Source organism: Pecten maximus, chromosome 3 (genome assembly GCF_902652985.1).
Source record: "Pecten maximus chromosome 3, xPecMax1.1, whole genome shotgun sequence".
Classification (NCBI taxonomy): Eukaryota; Metazoa; Mollusca; class Bivalvia; order Pectinida; family Pectinidae; genus Pecten; species Pecten maximus.
The window spans coordinates 29,237,215-29,261,994 of record NC_047017.1 but is presented as its reverse complement, the minus strand read 5'-3'; the positions used below and the strand labels follow the sequence as shown (position 1 = coordinate 29,261,994).

Here is a 24,780-nt window from a genome sequence, read left to right as displayed (position 1 = left end):
GTGATATGGCTGTGACATGATGTCATCAGGTGGTGATATGGCTGTGACATGATGTCATCAGGTGGTGATATGGCTGTGACATGATGTCATCAGGTGGTGATATGGCTGTGACATGATGTCATCAGGTAGTGATATGGCTGTGACATGATGTCATCAGGTGGTGATATGGCTGTGACATGATATCATCAGGTGTTGATATGACTGTGATATGATGAAATCATGATTTGGGAACTGTAATGGTGTGATACACAAGACGGTCCTAATAGACACAAATTCTTATACTATCATACTTCTATAGATAATCAACATTATATCCTAATATATTCTCTCAGGTACTTGCATGATCCTAAAAAAAACCTCAAGACATCATATTTACCTCTATATAATGTCTCACCATTCCGCATGACCTTGAACTTTGAGGAAATCAACAGGCTCCCTTTAACACACTTACAGCCAGCTACTGACAGCTGCTTTTTACCATCATGGAAAGGAAAGGACTGCATCACATTTGCTTCGCCTGAAACATTTTGATATGATGCCTATAACTACAATACCAAATTTGATATTGTACCTATAACTACATGTATATATATAACCTATAACTACAATACAGTATTAGATATCATATGTATAAAAATAAATTACCAATAACTACATTACCGTATTTGATATCATACCAATAACCTATATATTACCTATAACTACGTTTCCATATTTTATATCATACCTATAACTATGTATTACCTATAACTACATTTCTGATTTTGATATTTTACCTATAACTATAATACAATACCTGCACTACAATACAGTATTTGATATCAAACCTATAACTACAATACAATACCTGTAACTACGTTACCGTATTTGATATCATACCTCTAACTACAATACAGTATTTGATATCATACTTATAACTACAATACAATACCTGTAACTGCGTTACAGTATTTGATATCATATCTATAACTACTTTTAAATTACTATATTTGATATCATACTTATAACCAGGGACATATATTATGTTACTGTATTTGTTATCATTATAGCCTGAGGCACTGGGTGTTAAAGGCGTATGGTGGCAACTGCCTCTTAGCATTGTGTCAATGGGGAAATGCGGAGCAAATGTAAATACCTGTAACTACGATACAATACCTGTTACTACAATACCGTATTTGATATCGTACCATAACTACAATACAATACCTATAACTACGTTACCGTATTTGATACCATACCTATCACATTTTCCACTTCCTCCTCAGGGATCCTAGAAATTATGGTTTCTTTGATATCGTCAATCATCTTATATATCACATTGTGTTCCCTAATTGTAATTCCTTTCGCTGTGGCTAGTGAATGAATATCTTCTGGAACTTTCACATTAAATGCATAAATTTCACCTGCAAGAATTAGAAATAGTAATGTTAATTTGTCACTCTCTTTATTAATAGTTTGAATTTAACACTCCCTCATCACTTTATTAACAGTTTTCATTTGTCACTCCCTTATCCCCCATCAATAGTTTTAATTTGTCACTCTCTCATCCCTCTATTAAAAGTTTTAATTTGTCACTCTCTCATCCCTCTATTAAAAGTTTTAATTTGCCACTCTCTCATCACTTTATCAATAGTTTTAAATTTTCACTCTCTCATCCCTCTATTAATAGTAATTGGTCACTGTGTCATCTCTCTATTAATAGTTTTAATTTGTCACTCTCTCATCCCCCTATCAATAGTTTTAATTTGTCACTCTCTCATCCCTCTGTTAATAGTTTTAATTTGTCGCTCTCTCATCCCTCTATTAATAGTTTTAATTTGTCGCTCTTTCATCGCTTAATTAATAGTTTTAATTTGTCACTCTCTCATCCCTCTATTAACAGTTTTAATTTGTCGCTCTCTCATCCCTCTATTAATAGTTTTAATCTGTCACTCCCTCATCACTTTATTAATAGTTTTAATTTGACACTCTCTCATCTCTCTATTAATAGTTTTAATTTGTCACTCTCTCATCTCTCTATTAATAGTTTTAATTTGTCACTCCCTCATCCCTCTATTGTTTTAATTTGTCACTCTCTCATCCCTCTAATAATAGTTTTAATTTGTCACTCTCTCATCTCTCTATTAATAGTTTTAATTTGTCACTCCTTCATTCTTCTATTGTTTTAATTTGTCACTCTCTCATCCCTCTAATAATAGTTTTAATTTGTCACTCTCTCATCTCTATTAATAGTTTTGATTTGTCACTCTCTCATCCCTCTAATAATAGTTTTAATTTGTCACTCTCTCATCCCTCTAATAATAGTTTTAATTTGTCACTCTCTCATCCCTCTATTAATAGTTTTAATTTGTCACTCTCTCATCGCTTAATTATTTTAATTGGTCACTGTCTCATCTCTCTATTAATATGTTTGGTTTGTCACAAATGTAGAATTATTGCAATTAAAATGGAGATCTAAGAGGGAGCCATTGTCAGCATATTGTTCCAAATTGTTTCAAAGTTAAATAAGCACAGCTATAAAATAAAAGAATCCCTCATCTGATAAGAAATTTGAGGAAAATTGATCCAGAACTTGTTGAGCATTAGAAATAACTTAAACTCTCAAAATCTGAGATCAACAATTTGTTTTTGGACCAGTCTCAAAATTGAACATTCACAAATAAGGACCAAGGGGAACCTACTCCTAAAATCAAGTACTTCCTGGAGAACTGATATGGACACATAATGGATCACAGATGAACAGCAACTGGAAAGTTATGGCTGCTGCAAATAGATTCTATCAGTAATCTTACTTTTCTCAATACCATTGAAAACAAGAGGCCCATGGGGCCTGTATCGCTCACCTGGTTGAATTAGACCAAATGTCAAAATAATGTTCATATTCAATTTGTTTTATTTGTAAATCTCAAACAATGCTATATATGGTTATAGTGTGGGAATCGGAACTGCTATAAAGATTAATGAAGTCCAGACTATCTAAGGTATGAAAGTCCTCAAGAATTGTTTTTAGAGCATGCATTCATCACTTTATTACTAGTAGCAATTTAAAGGAATTACCTCTATTTCCCCTATGGGGCCCCGCCCCTTTGGCCCCTTTGGGGTCAGAGTCACCATTTATGTAAAATCTGTTCCCCTTCCTCCAAGGATGTTTCTGACCAAATTGGGTTCAAATCCATTCATAACTTAATAACTAGTAGCGATTTAAAGGAATTACCTCTATTTCCCCTATTGGGCCCCTCGGGGGTCAGAGTCACCATTTATGCAAAATCTGTTCCCCTCCCCCCAAGCATGTTTCTGACCAAATTGGGTTCAAATCCATTCATAACTTTATGACTAGTAGCGATTCAAAGGAATTACCTCTATTTCCTGTATTGGGCCCTGCCCCTTTGGCCCCTTTGGGGTCAGAGCCACCATTTATGCAAAATCTGTTCCCCTTCTGCCAGGATGTTTCTGACCAAATTGGGTTAAATCCATTCATAACTTTATGACAAGTAGCGATTTCAAGGAATTACCTCTATTTCCCATATTGGGCCCTGCCCCTTTGGCCCCTCGAGGGTCAGAGTCACCATTTATGCAAAATCTGTTCCCCTTCCCCCCAAGGACATTTCTGACTAAATTTGGCTCAAATCCATTCATAACTTAATGACTAGTAGCGATTTAAAGGAATTACCTCTATTTCCCCTATTGGGCCCCACCCCTTTGGCCCCTCAGGGGTCAGAGTCACCATTTATGCAAAATCTGTTCCCCTTCCCCCAAGGATGTTTCAGACCAAATTGGGTTCAAATCCATTCATAACTTTATGACTAGTAGCGATTTAAAGGAATTACCTCTATTTCCCCTATTGAGCCCAGCCCCTTTGGCCCCTCGGGGGTCAGAGTCACCATTTATGCAAAATCTGTTCCCTTTCCCCCAAGGATGTTTCAGACCAAATTGGGTTCAAATCCATTCATAACTTAATAACTAGTAGCGATTTAAAGGAATTACCTCTATTTCCCATATTGGGCCCCGCCCCTTTGGCCCCTCGGGGGTCAGAGCCACCATTTATGCAAAATATGTTCCCCTTCCCAAAAGGAAGTTTCTCACCAAATTGGGTTAAATCCATTCATAACTTTATGACTAGTAGCGATTTAAAGGAATTACCTCTATTTCCCATATTGGGCCCCGCCCCTTTGGCCCCTCGGGGGTCAGAGCCACCATTTATGCAAAATATGTTCCCCTTCCCCAAAGGAAGTTTCTCACCAAATTGGGTTCAAATCCATTCATAACTTTATGACTAGTAGCGATTTAAAGGAATTACCTCTATTTCCCCTATTGGGCCCCGCCCCTTTGGCCCCTCGGGGGTCAGAGTCACCATTTATGCAAAATCTGTTCCCCTTCTGCCAAGGATGTTTCTGGCCAAATTTGGTCAAAATCCAATAAGAACTTTTTGACTAGTAGTGATTTGAAGCAAATGTTGACGGACGACGGACGGACGACGGACGACGGACGGACGACGGACGCTGCGCCATGACATAAGCTCACCGGACCTTCGGTCCAGGTGAGCTAAAAAGTAACTCGCCATTAAATAAAAGTTCAATGACAATTAAATAAGAGTGAACTGACCATTAAGTAAGAGTGAACTGACTATATAATAAGAGTGAACTGACCATTAAATAAGAGTGAACTGACCATTAAATAAGAGTGGATTGACAATTAAGTAAGAATTAAGTGACCATTAAATAAGAGTGGAATGACCATTAAGTAAGAATTAACTGACCATTAAATAAAAGTGGAATGACCATTAAGTAAGAATTAACTGACCATTAAATAAGAGTGAACTGACCATTAAGTAAGAATTAACTGACCATTAAATAAGAGTGAACTGACCATTAAATACTTCTGCTGTTTCCACATCAGTGGTGGTCACTTCTCCAACATCATACCGAAGAATATCCAGTCGACATTGGGTAGATTTGTATGTACTGAGACAATTCAAAATGGCTTCCACAGATCCATCAACATCACCTGAAAAATAAAGTAATTTATACCAGGCACATTATCCACCAAATATGCTCACATACAATGTTTCCAAAAAGTTTGGTAGAACAAGTGTCTGCTGTGAAGATTTCAGTAGTAATATCTAAGCAACTGCTTCAAAGTTTTTTTTTATTAAGGCAAGATATTACCAAAGATTAAAGTTTAAACTTTGCTACAGTTTTACATGTATTGTTTCTGAATGCTTCTCAAGTGTATATGGTGTGCCAGTTTTTGCTACTGTAACAATGCATCTCTATTCATGGCTACAACACTGCAAAAAACAATCAGGATTCTTACAAAGGACTGACTCATTTTCTGCATGACCAGTTGACCTTGAAGTATATAACCTTTGATCAGGGTCAGACATACCCTTGTACAAAAGAAAGACTGAGGACACCATGAACAACAGCCTAATATGGGCTATAAAGTAAACTTTAACTGAATGTCCCTCCAGTAAAACACTCATTTCAAGTGGCTACAGACAATTTCTGTGAATATATGCCTTTAACAACTAGAGCCTACAGTACTACTATACAATGTTTACCTTGAATTGATAAAAAAAAACAATAGTGTTAATGTAAAACACTTGCTATTTTTGTGTGTTATAATTAATTCAGATTTACCTTTAATGACTAGAGACAACTGTGGATTAGTATCGTCTTCTTCAGACTCTTTCACTTTTTTCTGTGGCCGTCTAAAATAACCACTCAAACGGTTTAAATTCCTTTTTTCAAGATACACATTCCTCAGTTTTCTTTGTTTTTCTTCAATTTCTTCGAATATCTTCTCTTCTTTTTGTTTGTGCTGGTTGTTTTTCCTCCAGGCAATTGCATCTCTGATTTCTGCCTGTAAAGACCGAAGGAAGGCAGAGATACCTATACTGTAATGTCATGGTTAGACTCTGATGTCTGTAGGAAATATCAGACACTATAACAGTACTGTAATGTCATGGTTAGACTCTGATGTCTGTAGGAAATATCAGACACTGTAACAGTACTGTAATGTCATGGTTAGACTCTGATGTCTGTAGGAAATATCAGATACTATAACAGTACTGTAATGTCACGGTTAGACTTTGATGTCTGTAGGAAATATCAGACACTATAACAGTACTGTGATGTCATGGTTAGACTCTGATGTCTGTAGGAAATATCAGACAATATCACAGTACTGTAATGTCACGGTTAGACTCTGATGTCTGTAGGAAATATCAGACACTATAACAGTACTGTGATGTCATGGTTAGACTCTGATGTCTGTCGGAAATATCAGACACTATAACAGTACTGTAATGTCATGGTTAGACTCTGATGTCTGTAGGAAATATCAGACACTATAACAGTACTGTAATGTCACGGTTAGACTCTGATGTCTGTAGGAAATATCAGACACTATAACAGTACTGTAATGTCACGGTTAGACTCTGATGTCTGTAGGAAATATCAGACACTATAACAGTACTGTGATGTCATGGTTAGACTCTGATGTCTGTAGGAAATATCAGACACTATAACAGTACTGTAATGTCATGGTTAGACTCTGATGTCTGTAGGAAATATCAGACACTATAACAGTACTGTAATGTCACGGTTAGACTCTGATGTCTGTAGGAAATATCAGACACTATAACAGTACTGTGATGTCACAGTTAGACTCTGATGTCTGTAGGAAATATCAGACACTATAACAGTACTGTGATGTCACGGTTAGACTCTGATGTCTGTAGGAAATATCAGACACTATAACAGTACTGTAATGTCATGGTTAGACTCTGATGTCTGTAGGAAATATCAGACAATATCACAGTACTGTGATGTCACAGTTAGACTCTGATGTCTGTAGGAAATATCAGACACTATAACAGTACTGTAATGTCATGGTTAGACTCTGATGTCTGTAGGAAATATCAGACACTGTAACAGTACTGTAATGTCACGGTTAGACTCTGATGTCTGTAGGAAATATCAGACAATATCACAGTACTGTAATGTCATGGTTAGACTCTGATGTCTGTAGGAAATATCAGACACTATAACAGTACTGTGATGTCATGGTTAGACTTTGATGTCGGTAGGAAATATCAGACACTGTAACAGTACTGTGATGTCATGGTTAGACTCTGATGTCTGTAGGAAATATCAGACACTATAACAGTACTGTAATGTCACGGTTAGACTCTGATGTCTGTAGGAAATATCAGACACTATAACAGTACTGTAATGTTATGGTTAGACTCTGATGTCTGTAGGAAATATCAGACAATATCACAGTACTGTAATGTCATGGTTAGACTCTGATGTCTGTAGGAAATATCAGACAATATCACAGTACTGTAATGTCACGGTTAGACTCTGATGTCTGTAGGAAATATCAGACACTATAACAGTACTGTAATGTTATGGTTAGACTCTGATGTCTGTAGGAAATATCAGACAATATCACAGTACTGTAATGTCATGGTTAGACTCTGATGTCTGTAGGAAATATCAGACAATATCACAGTACTGTAATGTCATGGTTAGACTCTGATGTCTGTAGGAAATATCAGACACTATAACAGTACTGTGATGTCATGGTTAGACTCTGATGTCTGTAGGAAATATCAGACACTATAACAGTACTGTGATGTCATGGTTAGACTCTGATGTCTGTAGGAAATATCAGACACTATAACAGTACTGTGATGTCATGGTTAGACTCTGATGTCTGTAGGAAATATCAGACAATATCACAGTACTGTGATGTCACGGTTAGACTCTGATGTCTGTAGGAAATATCAGACACTATAACAGTACTGTGATGTCATGGTTAGACTCTGATGTCTGTAGGAAATATCAGACACTATAACAGTACTGTAATGTCATGGTTAGACTCTGATGTCTGTAGGAAATATCAGACACTATAACAGTACTGTGATGTCATGGTTAGACTCTGATGTCTGTAGGAAATATCAGACACTATAACAGTACTGTAATGTCACGGTTAGACTTTGATGTCTGTAGGAAATATCAGACACTATAACAGTACTGTAATGTCATGGTTAGACTCTGATGTCTGTAGGAAATATCAGACACTATAACAGTACTGTAATGTCACGGTTAGACTCTGATGTCTGTAGAAAATATCAGACACTATAACAGTACTGTGATATCATGGTTAGACTCTGATGTCTGTAGGAAATATCAGACACTATAACGGTACTGTAATGTCATGGTTAGACTCTGATGTCTGTAGGAAATATCAGACACTATAACAGTACTGTGATGTCACAGTTAGACTCTGATGTCTGTAGGAAATATCAGACACTATAACAGTACTGTAATGTCATGGTTAGACTCTGATGTCTGTAGGAAATATCAGACACTGTAACAGTACTGTAATGTCATGGTTAGACTCTGATGTCTGTAGGAAATGTCAGACACTATAACAGTACTGTAATGTCATGGTTAGACTCTGATGTCTGTAGGAAATATCAGACACTATAACAGTACTGTGATGTCACAGTTAGACTCTGATGTCTGTAGGAAATATCAGACACTATAACAGTACTGTAATGTCATGGTTAGACTCTGATGTCTGTAGGAAATATCAGACACTATAACAGTACTGTAATGTCATGGTTAGACTCTGATGTCTGTAGGAAATATCAGACACTATAACAGTACTGTGATGTCACAGTTAGACTCTGATGTCTGTAGGAAATATCAGACACTATAACAGTACTGTAATGTCATGGTTAGACTCTGATGTCTGTAGGAAATATCAGACACTGTAACAGTACTGTAATGTCATGGTTAGACTTTGATGTCTGTAGGAAATATCAGACACTATAACAGTACTGTAATGTCATGGTTAGACTCTGATGTCTGTAGGAAATATCAGACACTGTAACAGTACTGTAATGTCATGGTTAGACTCTGATGTCTGTAGGAAATATCAGACACTATAACAGTACTGTAATGTCATGGTTAGACTCTGATGTCTGTAGGAAATATCAGACACTGTAACAGTACTGTAATGTCATGGTTAGACTTTGATGTCTGTAGGAAATATCAGACACTATAACAGTACTGTGATGTCATGGTTAGACTCCGATGTCTGTAGGAAATATCAGACACTATAACAGTACTGTAATGTCACGGTTAGACTCTGATGTCTGTAGGAAATATCAGACACTATAACAGTACTGTAATGTCATGGTTAGACTCCGATGTCTGTAGGAAATATCAGACACTATAACAGTACTGTAATGTCATGGTTAGACTCTGATGTCTGTAGGAAATATCAGACAATATCACAGTACTGTGATGTCATGGTTAGACTCTGATGTCTGTAGGAAATATCAGACACTATAACGGTACTGTAATGTCATGGTTAGACTCCGATGTCTGTAGGAAATATCAGACACTATAACAGTACTGTGATGTCATGGTTAGACTTTGATGTCTGTAGGAAATATCAGACAATATAACAGTACTGTGATGTCATGGTTAGACTCTGATGTCTGTAGGAAATATCAGACAATATCACAGTACTGTAATGTCATGGTTAGACTTTGATGTCTGTAGGAAATATCAGACACTATAACATTACTGTAATGTCATGGTTAGACTCTGATGTCTGTAGGAAATATCAGACATTGTAACATTACTGTAATGTCATGGTTAGACTCTGATGTCTGTAGGAAATATCAGACACTATAACATTACTGTAATGTCACGGTTAGACTCTGATGTCTGTAGGAAATATCAGACACTATAACAGTACTGTGATGTCATGGTTAGACTCTGATGTCTGTAGGGAATATCAGACACTGTAACAGTACTGTGATGTCATGGTTAGACTCTGATGTCTGTAGGAAATATCAGACACTATAACAGTACTGTAATGTCATGGTTAGACTCTGATGTCTGTAGGAAATGTCAGACACTATAACAGTACTGTAATGTCACGGTTAGACTCTGATGTCTGTAGGAAATATCAGACACTATAACAGTACTGTAATGTCACGGTTAGACTCTGATGTCTGTAGGAAATGTCAGACACTATAACAGTACTGTGATGTCATGGTTAGACTCTGATGTCTGTAGGAAATATCAGACACTATAACAGCTCTGTAATGTCACAGTTAGACTCTGATGTCTGTAGGAAATATCAGACACTATAACAGTACTGTGATGTCATGGTTAGACTCTGATGTCTGTAGGAAATATCAGACACTATAACAGTACTGTGATGTCATGGTTAGACTCTGATGTCTGTAGGAAATATCAGACACTGTAACAGTACTGTGATGTCACGGTTAGACTCTGATGTCTGTAGGAAATATCAGACACTGTAACAGTACTGTAATGTCACGGTTAGACTCTGATGTCTGTAGGAAATAGACAATATCACAGTACTGTGATGTCATGGTTAGACTCTGATGTCTGTAGGAAATATCAGACACTATAACAGTACTGTAATGTCATGGTTAGACTCTGATGTCTGTAGGAAATATCAGACACTATAACAGTACTGTGATGTCATGGTTAGACTCTGATGTCTGTAGGAAATATCAGACACTATAACAGTACTGTAATGTCACAGTTAGACTCTGATGTCTGTAGGAAATATCAGACACTATAACAGTACTGTAATGTCATGGTTAGACTTTGATGTCTGTAGGAAATATCAGACACTATAACAGTACTGTAATGTCACGGTTAGACTCTGATGTCTGTAGGAAATATCAGACACTATAACAGTACTGTAATGTCACGGTTAGACTCTGATGTCTGTAGGAAATATCAGACACTATAACGGTACTGTAATGTCATGGTTAGACTCTGATGTCTGTAGGAAATATCAGACACTATAACAGTACTGTAATGTTATGGTTAGACTCTGATGTCTGTAGGAAATATCAGACACTATAACAGTACTGTAATGTCACGGTTAGACTCTGATGTCTGTAGGAAATATCAGACACTATAACAGTACTGTGATGTCACGGTTAGACTCTGATGTCTGTAGGAAATATCAGACACTATAACAGTACTGTGATGTCATGGTTAGACTCTGATGTCTGTAGGAAATATCAGACACTATAACAGTACTGTGATGTCACAGTTAGACTCCGATGTCTGTAGGAAATATCAGACACTATAACAGTACTGTGATGTCATGGTTAGACTTGTCTGTAGGAAATATCAGACACTATAACAGTACTGTGATGTCATGGTTAGACTCTGATGTCTGTAGGAAATATCAGACACTATAACAGTACTGTAATGTTATGGTTAGACTCTGATGTCTGTAGGAAATAGACAATATCACAGTACTGTGATGTCATGGTTAGACTCTGATGTCTGTAGGAAATATCAGACACTATAACAGTACTGTGATGTCATGGTTAGACTCTGATGTTTGTAGGAAATATCAGACACTATAACAGTACTGTAATGTCACAGTTAGACTCTGATGTCTGTAGGAAATATCAGACACTATAACAGTACTGTAATGTCATGGTTAGACTCTGATGTCTGTAGGAAATATCAGACACTATAACAGTACTGTAATGTCATGGTTAGACTTTGATGTCTGTAGGAAATGTCAGACACTGTAACAGTACTGTAATGTCACGGTTAGACTCTGATGTCTGTAGGAAATAGACAATATCACAGTACTGTGATGTCATGGTTAGACTCTGATGTCTGTAGGAAATATCAGACACTATAACGGTACTGTGATGTCATGGTTAGACTCTGATGTCTGTAGAAAATATCAGACACTATAACAGTACTGTGATATCATGGTTAGACTCTGATGTCTGTAGGAAATATCAGACACTATAACAGTACTGTGATGTCATGGTTAGACTCTGATGTCTGTAGGAAATATCAGACACTATAACAGTACTGTAATGTCATGGTTAGACTCTGATGTCTGTAGGAAATATCAGACACTATAACGGTACTGTGATGTCATGGTTAGACTCTGATGTCTGTAGGAAATATCAGACACTATAACGGTACTGTGATGTCATGGTTAGACTCTGATGTCTGTAGGAAATATCAGACACTATAACAGTACTGTAATGTCATGGTTAGACTCTGATGTCTGTAGGAAATATCAGACACTGTAACAGTACTGTAATGTCATGGTTAGACTTTGATGTCTGTAGGAAATATCAGACACTATAACAGTACTGTGATGTCATGGTTAGACTCCGATGTCTGTAGGAAATATCAGACACTATAACAGTACTGTAATGTCACGGTTAGACTCTGATGTCTGTAGGAAATATCAGACACTATAACAGTACTGTAATGTCATGGTTAGACTCCGATGTCTGTAGGAAATATCAGACACTATAACAGTACTGTAATGTCATGGTTAGACTCTGATGTCTGTAGGAAATATCAGACACTATAACAGTACTGTAATGTCATGGTTAGACTCTGATGTCTGTAGGAAATATCAGACACTATAACAGTACTGTAATGTCATGGTTAGACTCCGATGTCTGTAGGAAATATCAGACACTATAACAGTACTGTAATGTCATGGTTAGACTCTGATGTCTGTAGGAAATATCAGACAATATCACAGTACTGTGATGTCATGGTTAGACTCTGATGTCTGTAGGAAATATCAGACACTATAACAGTACTGTAATGTCATGGTTAGACTCTGATGTCTGTAGGAAATATCAGACACTATAACAGTACTGTGATGTCATGGTTAGACTCTGATGTCTGTAGGAAATATCAGACACTATAACAGTACTGTGATGTCATGGTTAGACTCTGATGTCTGTAGGAAATATCAGACACTATAACAGTACTGTAATGTCATGGTTAGACTCTGATGTCTGTAGGAAATATCAGACACTATAACATTACTGTAATGTCATGGTTAGACTCTGATGTCTGTAGGAAATATCAGACACTATAACAGTACTGTGATGTCATGGTTAGACTCTGATGTCTGTAGGAAATATCAGACACTATAACATTACTGTAATGTCATGGTTAGACTCCGATGTCTGTAGGAAATATCAGACACTATAACAGTACTGTGATGTCATGGTTAGACTTTGATGTCTGTAGGAAATATCAGACACTATAACATTACTGTAATGTCATGGTTAGACTCTGATGTCTGTAGGAAATATCAGACACTATAACAGTACTGTGATGTCATGGTTAGACTCTGATGTCTGTAGGGAATATCAGACACTATAACAGTACTGTGATGTCATGGTTAGACTCTGATGTCTGTAGGAAATATCAGACACTATAACGGTACTGTAATGTCATGGTTAGACTCTGATGTCTGTAGGAAATATCAGACACTATAACAGTACTGTAATGTTATGGTTAGACTCTGATGTCTGTAGGAAATATCAGACACTATAACAGTACTGTAATGTCACAGTTAGACTCTGATGTCTGTAGGAAATATCAGACACTATAACAGTACTGTGATGTCACGGTTAGACTCTGATGTCTGTAGGAAATATCAGACACTATAACAGTACTGTGATGTCATGGTTAGACTCTGATGTCTGTAGGAAATATCAGACACTATAACAGTACTGTAATGTCATGGTTAGACTCTGATGTCTGTAGGAAATATCAGACACTATAACAGTACTGTGATGTCACAGTTAGACTCCGATGTCTGTAGGAAATATCAGACACTATAACAGTACTGTGATGTCATGGTTAGACTTGTCTGTAGGAAATATCAGACACTATAACAGTACTGTGATGTCATGGTTAGACTCTGATGTCTGTAGGAAATATCAGACACTATAACAGTACTGTAATGTTATGGTTAGACTCTGATGTCTGTAGAAAATAGACAATATCACAGTACTGTGATGTCATGGTTAGACTCTGATGTCTGTAGGAAATAGACAATATCACAGTACTGTGATGTCATGGTTAGACTCTGATGTCTGTAGGAAATATCAGACACTATAACAGTACTGTGATGTCACAGTTAGACTCCGATGTCTGTAGGAAATATCAGACACTATAACAGTACTGTGATGTCACGGTTAGACTCTGATGTCTGTAGGAAATATCAGACACTATAACAGTACTGTGATGTCATGGTTAGACTCTGATGTCTGTAGGAAATATCAGACACTATAACAGTACTGTAATGTCATGGTTAGACTCTGATGTCTGTAGGAAATATCAGACACTATAACAGTACTGTGATGTCACAGTTAGACTCCGATGTCTGTAGGAAATATCAGACACTATAACAGTACTGTGATGTCATGGTTAGACTTGTCTGTAGGAAATATCAGACACTATAACAGTACTGTGATGTCATGGTTAGACTCTGATGTCTGTAGGAAATATCAGACACTATAACAGTACTGTGATGTCATGGTTAGACTCTGATGTTTGTAGGAAATATCAGACACTATAACAGCTCTGTAATGTCACAGTTAGACTCTGATGTCTGTAGGAAATATCAGACACTATAACAGTACTGTAATGTCATGGTTAGACTCTGATGTCTGTAGGAAATATCAGACACTATAACAGTACTGTAATGTCATGGTTAGACTTTGATGTCTGTAGGAAATGTCAGACACTGTAACAGTACTGTAATGTCACGGTTAGACACTGATGTCTGTAGGAAATAGACAATATCACAGTACTGTGATGTCATGGTTAGACTCTGATGTCTGTAGGAAATATCAGACACTATAACGGTACTGTGATGTCATGGTTAGACTCTGATGTCTGTAGGAAATATCAGACACTATAACGGTACTGTAATGTCACGGTTAGACTCTGATGTCTGTAGGAAATATCAGACACTATAACAGTACTGTGATGTCATGGTTAGACTCTGATGTCTGTAGGAAATATCAGACACTATAACAGTACTGTGATGTCATGGTTAGACTCTGATGTCTGTAGGAAATATCAGACACTATAACAGTACTGTGATGTCATGGTTAGACTCCGATGTCTGTAGGAAATATCAGACACTATAACAGTACTGTGATGTCATGGTTAGACTCCGATGTCTGTAGGAAATATCAGACACTATAACAGTACTGTAATGTCATGGTTAGACTCTGATGTCTGTAGGAAATATCAGACACTATAACAGTACTGTGATGTCATGGTTAGACTCTGATGTCTGTAGGAAATACCAGACACTATAACAGTACTGTAATGTCACGGTTAGACTTTGATGTCTGTAGGAAATATCAGACACTATAACAGTACTGTGATGTCACAGTTAGACTTTGATGTCTGTAGGGAATATCAGACACTATAACAGTACTGTGATGTCATGGTTAGACTTTGATGTCTGTAGGAAATATCAGACACTATAACAGTACTGTAATGTCATGGTTAGACTCTGATGTCTGTAGGAAATATCAGACACTATAACAGTACTGTAATGTCATGGTTAGACTCTGATGTCTGTAGGAAATGTCAGACACTATAACGGTACTGTAATGTCATGGTTAGACTCCGATGTCTGTAGGAAATATCAGACACTATAACGGTACTGTAATGTCATGGTTAGACTCCGATGTCTGTAGGAAATATCAGACACTGTAACAGTACTGTGATGTCACGGTTAGACTTTGATGTCTGTAGGAAATATCAGACACTGTAACAGTACTGTGATGTCATGGTTAGACTTTGATGTCTGTAGGAAATATCAGACACTATAACAGTACTGTAATGTCACGGTTAGACTTTGATGTCTGTAGCAAATATCAGACACTATAACAGTACTGTAATGTCATGGTTAGACTCTGATGTCTGTAGGAAATACCAGACACTATAACAGTACTGTGATGTCACGGTTAGACTCTGATGTCTGTAGGAAATATCAGACACTATAACGGTACTGTAATGTCACGGTTAGACTCTGATGTCTGTAGGAAATATCAGACACTATAACGGTACTGTAATGTCATGGTTAGACTCTGATGTCTGTAGGAAATATCAGACACTATAACAGTACTGTGATGTCACGGTTAGACTCCGATGTCTGTAGGAAATATCAGACACTATAACAGTACTGTAATGTCACGGTTAGACTCCGATGTCTGTAGGAAATATCAGACACTATAACAGTACTGTGATGTCACGGTTAGACTCTGATGTCTGTAGGAAATATCAGACACTATAACAGTACTGTGATGTCACGGTTAGACTCTGATGTCTGTAGGAAATATCAGACACTATAACGGTACTGTAATGTCACGGTTAGACTCTGATGTCTGTAGAAAATATCAGACACTATAACGGTACTGTGATATCATGGTTAGACTCTGATGTCTGTAGGAAATATCAGACACTGTAACAGTACTGTAATGTCATGGTTAGACTTTGATGTCTGTAGGAAATATCAGACACTATAACAGTACTGTGATGTCATGGTTAGACTCCGATGTCTGTAGGAAATATCAGACACTATAACAGTACTGTAATGTCTCGGTTAGACTCTGATGTCTGTAGGAAATATCAGACACTATAACAGTACTGTAATGTCATGGTTAGACTCCGATGTCTGTAGGAAATATCAGACACTATAACAGTACTGTAATGTCATGGTTAGACTCTGATGTCTGTAGGAAATATCAGACAATATCACAGTACTGTGATGTCATGGTTAGACTCTGATGTCTGTAGGAAATATCAGACACTATAACGGTACTGTAATGTCATGGTTAGACTCTGATGTCTGTAGGAAATATCAGACACTATAACAGTACTGTGATGTCATGGTTAGACTTTGATGTCTGTAGGAAATATCAGACAATATCACAGTACTGTGATGTCATGGTTAGACTCTGATGTCTGTAGGAAATATCAGACAATATCACAGTACTGTAATGTCATGGTTAGACTTTGATGTCTGTAGGAAATATCAGACACTATAACAGTACTGTAATGTCATGGTTAGATTTTGATGTCAGTAGGAAATATCAGACATTGTAACATTACTGTAATGTCATGGTTAGACTCTGATGTCTGTAGGAAATATCAGACACTATAACATTACTGTAATGTCATGGTTAGACTCTGATGTCTGTAGGAAATATCAGACACTATAACAGTACTGTAATGTCACGGTTAGACTCTGATGTCTGTAGGAAATATCAGACACTATAACGGTACTGTAATGTCACGGTTAGACTCTGATGTCTGTAGGAAATATCAGACACTATAACAGTACTGTAATGTCACGGTTAGACTCTGATGTCTGTAGGAAATAGACAATATCACAGTACTGTGATGTCATGGTTAGACTCTGATGTCTGTAGGAAATATCAGACACTATAACAGTACTGTAATGTCACGGTTAGACTCTGATGTCTGTCGGAAATATCAGACACTATAACAGTACTGTAATGTCACGGTTAGACTTTGATGTCTGTAGGAAATATCAGACACTATAACAGTACTGTAATGTCATGGTTAGACTTTGATGTCTGTAGGAAATATCAGACACTATAACAGTACTGTAATGTCACGGTTAGACTCCGATGTCTGTAGGAAATATCAGACACTATAACAGTACTGTAATGTCATGGTTAGACTCTGATGTCTGTAGGAAATATCAGACACTATAACAGTACTGTGATGTCATGGTTAGACTCTGATGTCTGTAGGAAATATCAGACACTATCACAGTACTGTGATGTCATGGTTAGACTCTGATGTCTGTAGGAAATATCAGACACTATAACAGTACTGTAATGTCATGGTTAGACTGATGTCTGTAGGAAATATCAGACACTATAACAGTACTGTAATGTCATGGTTAGACTCTGATGTCTGTAGGAAATATCAGACACTATAACGTGATCACAACAAAATTTGTGTTAATGGCTTGACATAATTTGAAACGAAGGTTGAAGAGGGTATTTCAATTAGCTCCAAATATTTTGCCCCTGTAAGCAATATTAAATTTAGCCAGTTAATATACCTCGGTATGTACAATAATGCCTGTGAAGCTATCACTTAGGCCAATAACTAAAGGATAATTTCAACACATTTTTTGAAGAAGAAATCCATACCTCAGAGGAAGCTTGAAGTATGTCACTCCCTGCAGATGGTAGTTCTCTCCACCCAGTGATTTCCACAGGTGTCGATGGTGGTGCCTCTTTTAAAGGTTTTCTGTTTTCATCAAACATTTGACGAACCTAGTGTTACAGCAAATGTCAATAAGGAAATTACTCAAAAAAGTTCTGCTTACATTGTATACAGATCATACATAAAATCTAATAAGACATGATGTGAGAAGTGTTAACATAATGAGTTGAGTGTGTCTATTAAATGCACTTAATCACACAGAAAGTGGGCATGCTTACTAAAATACTCTAATCGCACATTAACTGGGTGTGTTATTAAAATACAAAAATGTACTCTAATCACACAACAACCTTTTCCCCAAAAAATTATATTCATTCCGACCAGTAACAGAATAATACAAGTTAACCTATTAGAACCCTAGTGCAATTATAAAAGGGGTTTACTCATGTCTTTCAACACTTGCACAAAAAAATTAACATTTCAAAACTAATGCTGTCGCAGACGCCAGGTAACAAAATAAGGTCTCCCCCATCTGCAGAGGCGAGCTTGAAATTCACAGTGACCATGGAATCTAGCGTTTAAAATGTTAAAAACAAAACAAAGGTAAAATATTGTGATTCTATTGACATTTGTACCTTCACCATCTTCCCATCTCCACACTCAACTAGAACTGTTGCCAGGATGGCTGACTAATACCCCCGCAATCGGCACGAGTCAATGGTGAATTGGAACTGTTAATTAGAGACTAACTAAGATAACCCAGTGATATAGTGACCAGTTGCCATAGCAACCATAATTTTGAGAAAAAAGAAAGTGGCATGCACATCTACACATGGTCCTCTATATTTGACTTAAGTTTCATTGAAAACGGCCCTTCAGTTTAGGAGGAGTTGTCCGGACAAACTTAAAGTTAGGGTTCTTATCGGAAAACCTGTTTATAGTGACCAGTTGCCATAGCGACCATAATTTTGAGAAAAAAGAAAGTGGCATGCACATCTACACATGGTCCTCTATATTTGTGTGAAGTTTCATTGAAATCGGCCCTTCAGTTTAGGAGGAGTTGTCCGGACAAACTTAAAGTTAGGGTTCTTATCGGAAAACCTGTTTATAGTGACCAGTTGCCATAGCAACCATAATTTTGAGAAAAAGAAAGTCAGATGCACATCCACACATGGTTCTCTATATTTGACTTAGTTTCATTGAAAACGGCCCTTCGGTTTAGGAGGAGTTGTCCGGACAAAAAGCGTCTACAGACAGACGGACGGACAGACAACCTGATTCCAGTATACCCCTCTAACTTCGTTGCGGGGGTATAATAAAGGTAACATATTGAAATTCTATAGACATTTGTACCATTACCATCGACCTATCTCCACGCTCACCTTGGCCCAGGCTGTACCAGCAATGAGAAGGTCTCCTTTCCTCAGTGTTCCACTCTCGATTACAGCTGTTACCAACCTCCTGAAAATGTTTTTTACAAAATCTTTGCTATCATTCCATGGGAAAATATTTTGAAATTAGTTTTAATTGAGCTTGACACATCCAGCCTTTGACAGTTAACTCTCCACTAAGTAGACATAACTGATGATATCTTGCCCTCCTCTAAAAAATCTATGATATGTGACCTGCCATCACCTCTGACACTCCACTAAATAACCCTTGACATGAGACCCTCCATCGCATAACCTTTGCCATATGACCCTCCCCCACATAACCTTTGACATATGACCCTCCACTACATAGCCTTAGACATCTGACCTTCCAGCACACAACACTTGATATCTGACCCTCCCCACTTCACCTATGACATATGACCTCCCCCACATAGCGTTAGACATTTGACCCTCCCCCATCACATAACCTCTGACATCTGACCCTCCATCACAGAACCTATGACATCTGACCTCCCCCACATAACCTATGACATCTGACCTGCTACTACATAACTTTTGACATCTGACCCTCCACCACAGAACCTATGACATCTGAACCTCCACCACAGAACCTATGACATCTGACCTACCACCACATAAATGTTGACATATGGCCCTCCACTGCATAACCCTCGACATCTTACCCTCCCCACTTAACCTATGACCCCCCACTTCATAACCTTGACTTCTGGCCTGACCCTTCCCCACATAATCATTGACATATGACCCTCCCTTTCATAACTTTTGACATACATATATGTATGACTCTCCTCTTCATAACATTTGACATCTTACCCTCTACCAACATCAGTGCTGGCCTCTATGACCCGACCTCTGACCTTTCCACCAGGATCAGCTTTAAGCTCCATGACTTCGGCTTGTATTGCTATAGCCTCCTGAAGTTTATCAAGATTTGTTCCCTGCAATAGTAAAACCACTGACTGACATTAATGTCAAATAGAGTGGGTGTGGCATATGAAATGTGACACTATAAATAAATAGTCTTCTGACATTTGTCATTCTAGATCAAAGATTGAAAATCCCCTGGAGATGTTACCTTAAGAGCCGACACTTGAACTGCTTGTACATCACCTCCATAATCTTCAACAATTATTCCATGTTGTACCAGCATATTTTTGGTGTGTTCCTGTTGAGTAGATTTTTTGATCAAGTTATAAGTTAAGCAAAAATACTAATTCACTTATAGTTACTCAATCAATATACAAAAGAAATACAGTATATAGAAATATAGTAATATAAAATTGTGTCATCGAGCTGTCCATCATTTTAGGGGACAAAAGTTGTTTATATAATATAGAAGGAGAGATGACCAGCCCACATATTTAACGGTACTTACAATGTCTGCCTCAGGTTTGTCTATCTTGTTTATGGCTACAATGATTGGTACTGAAATAAGAAAGAATGTGCATGAGAAAACATTTAAATATTTGCCTGTTTTATAGGCTATAAACATTATCTAGCATAAATTACAGTAAGGGACTAGCAGCCTACAGACTACACCAATATCTAGTCATACCTCCTGCATTTTTTGCGTATTTGATGGACTGCTCTGTCTGTTCCATCACGCCATCATCTGCTGCCACCACCAGGACGACTATATCTGTGACATTGGCTCCTCGTTCACGCATGGCCGCAAATGCTGCATGTCCAGGAGTATCCAGAAAGGTTATGGATTCCCCTGTTGGCAGTTTCACTGAAAACAGATTGAGATTTAGACTTCACTGCTATGAAAGACATTCATCTTGTATTATAACCACTCATATCTGAAAGTTACAGATGGCAGAATTTTGTCTAAGGCATCTATATTACAAGAATGATCATGTGTTCAATGAAGGCAAATGTGAGGCATCGTGCTTTGTGCTTAATGTATTTAAAACATTAGATAAATTTTAAGCGAAATATAAAATCTGAAAGGTGATTAATCAATTCAGCAAGGTGATAAAGCTCAAAATGGTCAAACAAGAAACTGATCACACTGAGAAACGGAATGTTGGTAACAAACCAGAAACAAGAAGTTGATCACACTGAGAAATGGAATGTTGGTAACAAACCAGAAAATGCTCCTATGTGTTGAGTGATCCCACCGAATTCTTTTTCCACCACATTAGTCTTTCGGAGAGAGTCGAGCAGTGATGTTTTACCGTGGTCTACATGGCCCATGATAGTGACAACAGGTGGTCGTGTCACTAACACACTGGGGTCTGGGGGAGGGCTGAAACACAATGGACATACTAAGGTCATGGTGGTGACAACAGGTGGTCGTGTCACCAATACACTGGGGTCTGGGGAAGGGCTGAAACACAATGGACATACTAAGGTCATGGTGGTGACAACAGGTGGTCGTGTCACTAAGACACTGGGGTCTGGGGAAGGGCTGAAACACAATGGACATACTAAGGACATGGTGGTGACAACAGACAGTCACTAACACACTGGGGTCTGGGGTAGGGCTGAAACACAATGGACATACTAAGGTCATGATGGTGACAACAGACAGTCATTAAAACACTGGGGTCTGGGGGAGGGCTGAAACACAATGGACATACTAAGGTCATGATGGTGACAACAGACAGTCACTAAGACACTGGGGTCTGGGGGAGGGCTGAAACACAATGGACATACTAAGGTCATGATGGTGACAACAGGCGGTCGTGTCACCAATACACTGGGGTCTGGGGAAGGGCTGAAACACAATGGACATATTAAGGACATGGTGGTGACAACAGACAGTCACCAACACACTGGGGTCTGGGGGAGGGCTGAAACACAATGGACATACTAAGGGGTATGTATTATATGTGTGACATACGAGGGGTATATATATAGGTGTGACATACAAGGGGTATATAGAGGTGTGACATACAAGGGGTATATATAGGTGTGACATACAAGGGGTATATATCTAGGTGTGACATACAAGGGGTATATATAGGTGTGACATACAAGGGGTATATATATAGGTGTGACATACAAGGGGTATATAGAGGTGTGACATACAAGGGGTATATATCTAGGTGTGACATACAAGGGGTATATATAGGTGTGACATACAAGGGGTATATATATAGGTGTGACATACAAGGGGTATATATAGGTGTGACATACAAGGGGTATATATCTAGGTGTGACATACAAGGGGTATATATCTAGGTGTGACATACAAGGGGTATATATAGGTGTGACATACAAGGGGTATATATAGGTGTGACATACAAGGGGTATATATCTAGGTGTGACATACAAGGGGTATATATAGGTGTGACATACGGGGGGTATATATAGGTGTGACATACGAGGAGTATATCTAGGTTTGACATACGGGGGATATATACATGTATAGGTGTGACATACGAATGGTATATATAGGTGTGACATACAAGGGATATATATAGGTGTGACATACGAGAGGTATATATAGGTGTGACATACGAGAGTTATATATAGGTGTGACATACAAGGGGTATATATATAAGTGTGACATACGGGGGGTATATATAGGTGTGACATATGAGGGGTATATCTAGGTGTGACATACAAGGGGTATATATGGTATATGTGACATATGAGGGGTATATATGGTAAGGTTACATACGGAGGGTGTATATCCTTATCATCCTGCTCCTCCTCAGTATGTATGACCTGATCAGCTGACTGAGGCTCAAATACTTTCACTGTCACTCCAACAGATTTACCAATTGATTTCATTAACACAGGTGATGGTTGAGACTGGAACCCTGTGGAAAATCAGATCGGAACATGACAAACACATCGATGAAAGTGTCAAATTCAGGAAACACTGAAATAACTAGTTTGGTCAAAATGTAACATAGACATAGATTTATATGATGGAAAATACTCCTTAATACTGAATTCAGACAGTAATGATGCTGAAAGCATTCATCAATTGAAAAAGGAAAACTAACGGTCTAGTGACTATAACTGACTAATCCACATAAGGATGCCATTGACTGTCGCCAACTAGTCGACATTAGGGTGCCAATGACCTTGTCACCAACTAGTCCACAAAAGAGTACCAATGACACTGTCACATGATAGTCCATATACCCATGACAACGACCTTGTCACCAACTAGATAACATACATGTAACAGTGACATTGTCACCAACTAGATAACATACATGTAACAGTGACATTGTCACCAACTAGATAACATACATGTAACAGTGACATTGTCACCAACTAGATAACATACATGTAACAGTGACATTGCCACCAACTAGATAACATACATGTAACAGTGACATTGTCACCAACTAGATAACATACATGTAACAGTGACATTGTCACCAACTAGATAACATACATGTAACAGTGACATTGTCACCAACTAGATAACATACATGTAACAGTGACATTGTCACCAACTAGATAACATACATGTAACAGTGACATTGTCACCAACTAGTCCACATACCTGTGACAACGACTGTGTCACTGACTAGTCCGATAGGGTTTTGTACCCTAACAAACATTTTGTAAATCATACATACTTGATTTGAACTTTTCGTAATCACTACCACCAACAGTTTTCATGTAGTATTGCTTTATTGTGTCTGAAAAAGAAAGAGAAAACACAATATGCAAAGTAACATAGCAAATGTATCAGAAAAACTGATTTACTAGTTAGATTTTCATCCTGAACAAGAGTTAAACAGAGTAAAATGTGAGATACGTTTAAGTTATATATACAGTATTAAAATTGAAGGAGGAACTCAACAATAGATGAATTACAATGCTGCTCAGGAAAACACAGCTATATATCATCACAAAAGATGATAGATGTGAGTAAGAGTTTGAAGAAACAGAACTTAATAATTTTGACAAAGTTGATAGAGTAAGTAAAACAAAAATCTACTTATAGTAATTAGAGTGACCTCAATTCGGAACCCAGGAGATTGAAATCATACAAATGTATTCAAGAGATCATATAGTTTTGAGTAAATGTATGAAGCTTTAGGATTATCAGATATAATGAATGAAGTTGGTAGAAAGAGGATGTTGAAAATGTATTCATAGTAAAAGTGACACAATTTTGCGTTTATTTGTTTGTTTGCTGTGTTTAAGGAATGTATTGCCTAGTGAACAGCCAGGTCATTTTGAATAGGGTCTCTGGATATAGGGACTGACAAACCACTCACCTTGGAACTTCCCGAGGTAATGTGAGGCCAATTTTGATCCCAGAAAGTTAAACCCAAAACTGCCTAAATGAT

General features: G+C 37.7%; 1 protein-coding gene across 1 annotated transcript in view; it reads right to left on the bottom strand.

The window, feature by feature from the left end:
* Nucleotides 1–24,780, bottom strand: part of LOC117323840 (translation initiation factor IF-2, mitochondrial-like) — a 31,928-nt gene that overhangs the window by 4,067 nt on the left and 3,081 nt on the right. Inside the window, exons 4-16 of the mRNA XM_033879323.1 lie at nt 24,061–24,123; nt 23,142–23,283; nt 21,601–21,761; nt 21,066–21,242; nt 20,886–20,935; nt 20,586–20,675; nt 20,324–20,448; nt 19,478–19,556; nt 18,080–18,205; nt 5,640–5,862; nt 4,867–5,004; nt 1,239–1,403; nt 377–517 (exon numbers count right to left, since the gene is read on the bottom strand). Of these exons, the coding sequence (XP_033735214.1) occupies nt 377–517; nt 1,239–1,403; nt 4,867–5,004; nt 5,640–5,862; nt 18,080–18,205; nt 19,478–19,556; nt 20,324–20,448; nt 20,586–20,675; nt 20,886–20,935; nt 21,066–21,242; nt 21,601–21,761; nt 23,142–23,283; nt 24,061–24,123 (1,680 nt within the window). The remainder of the gene's footprint in view (nt 1–376; nt 518–1,238; nt 1,404–4,866; nt 5,005–5,639; nt 5,863–18,079; nt 18,206–19,477; nt 19,557–20,323; nt 20,449–20,585; nt 20,676–20,885; nt 20,936–21,065; nt 21,243–21,600; nt 21,762–23,141; nt 23,284–24,060; nt 24,124–24,780) is intronic.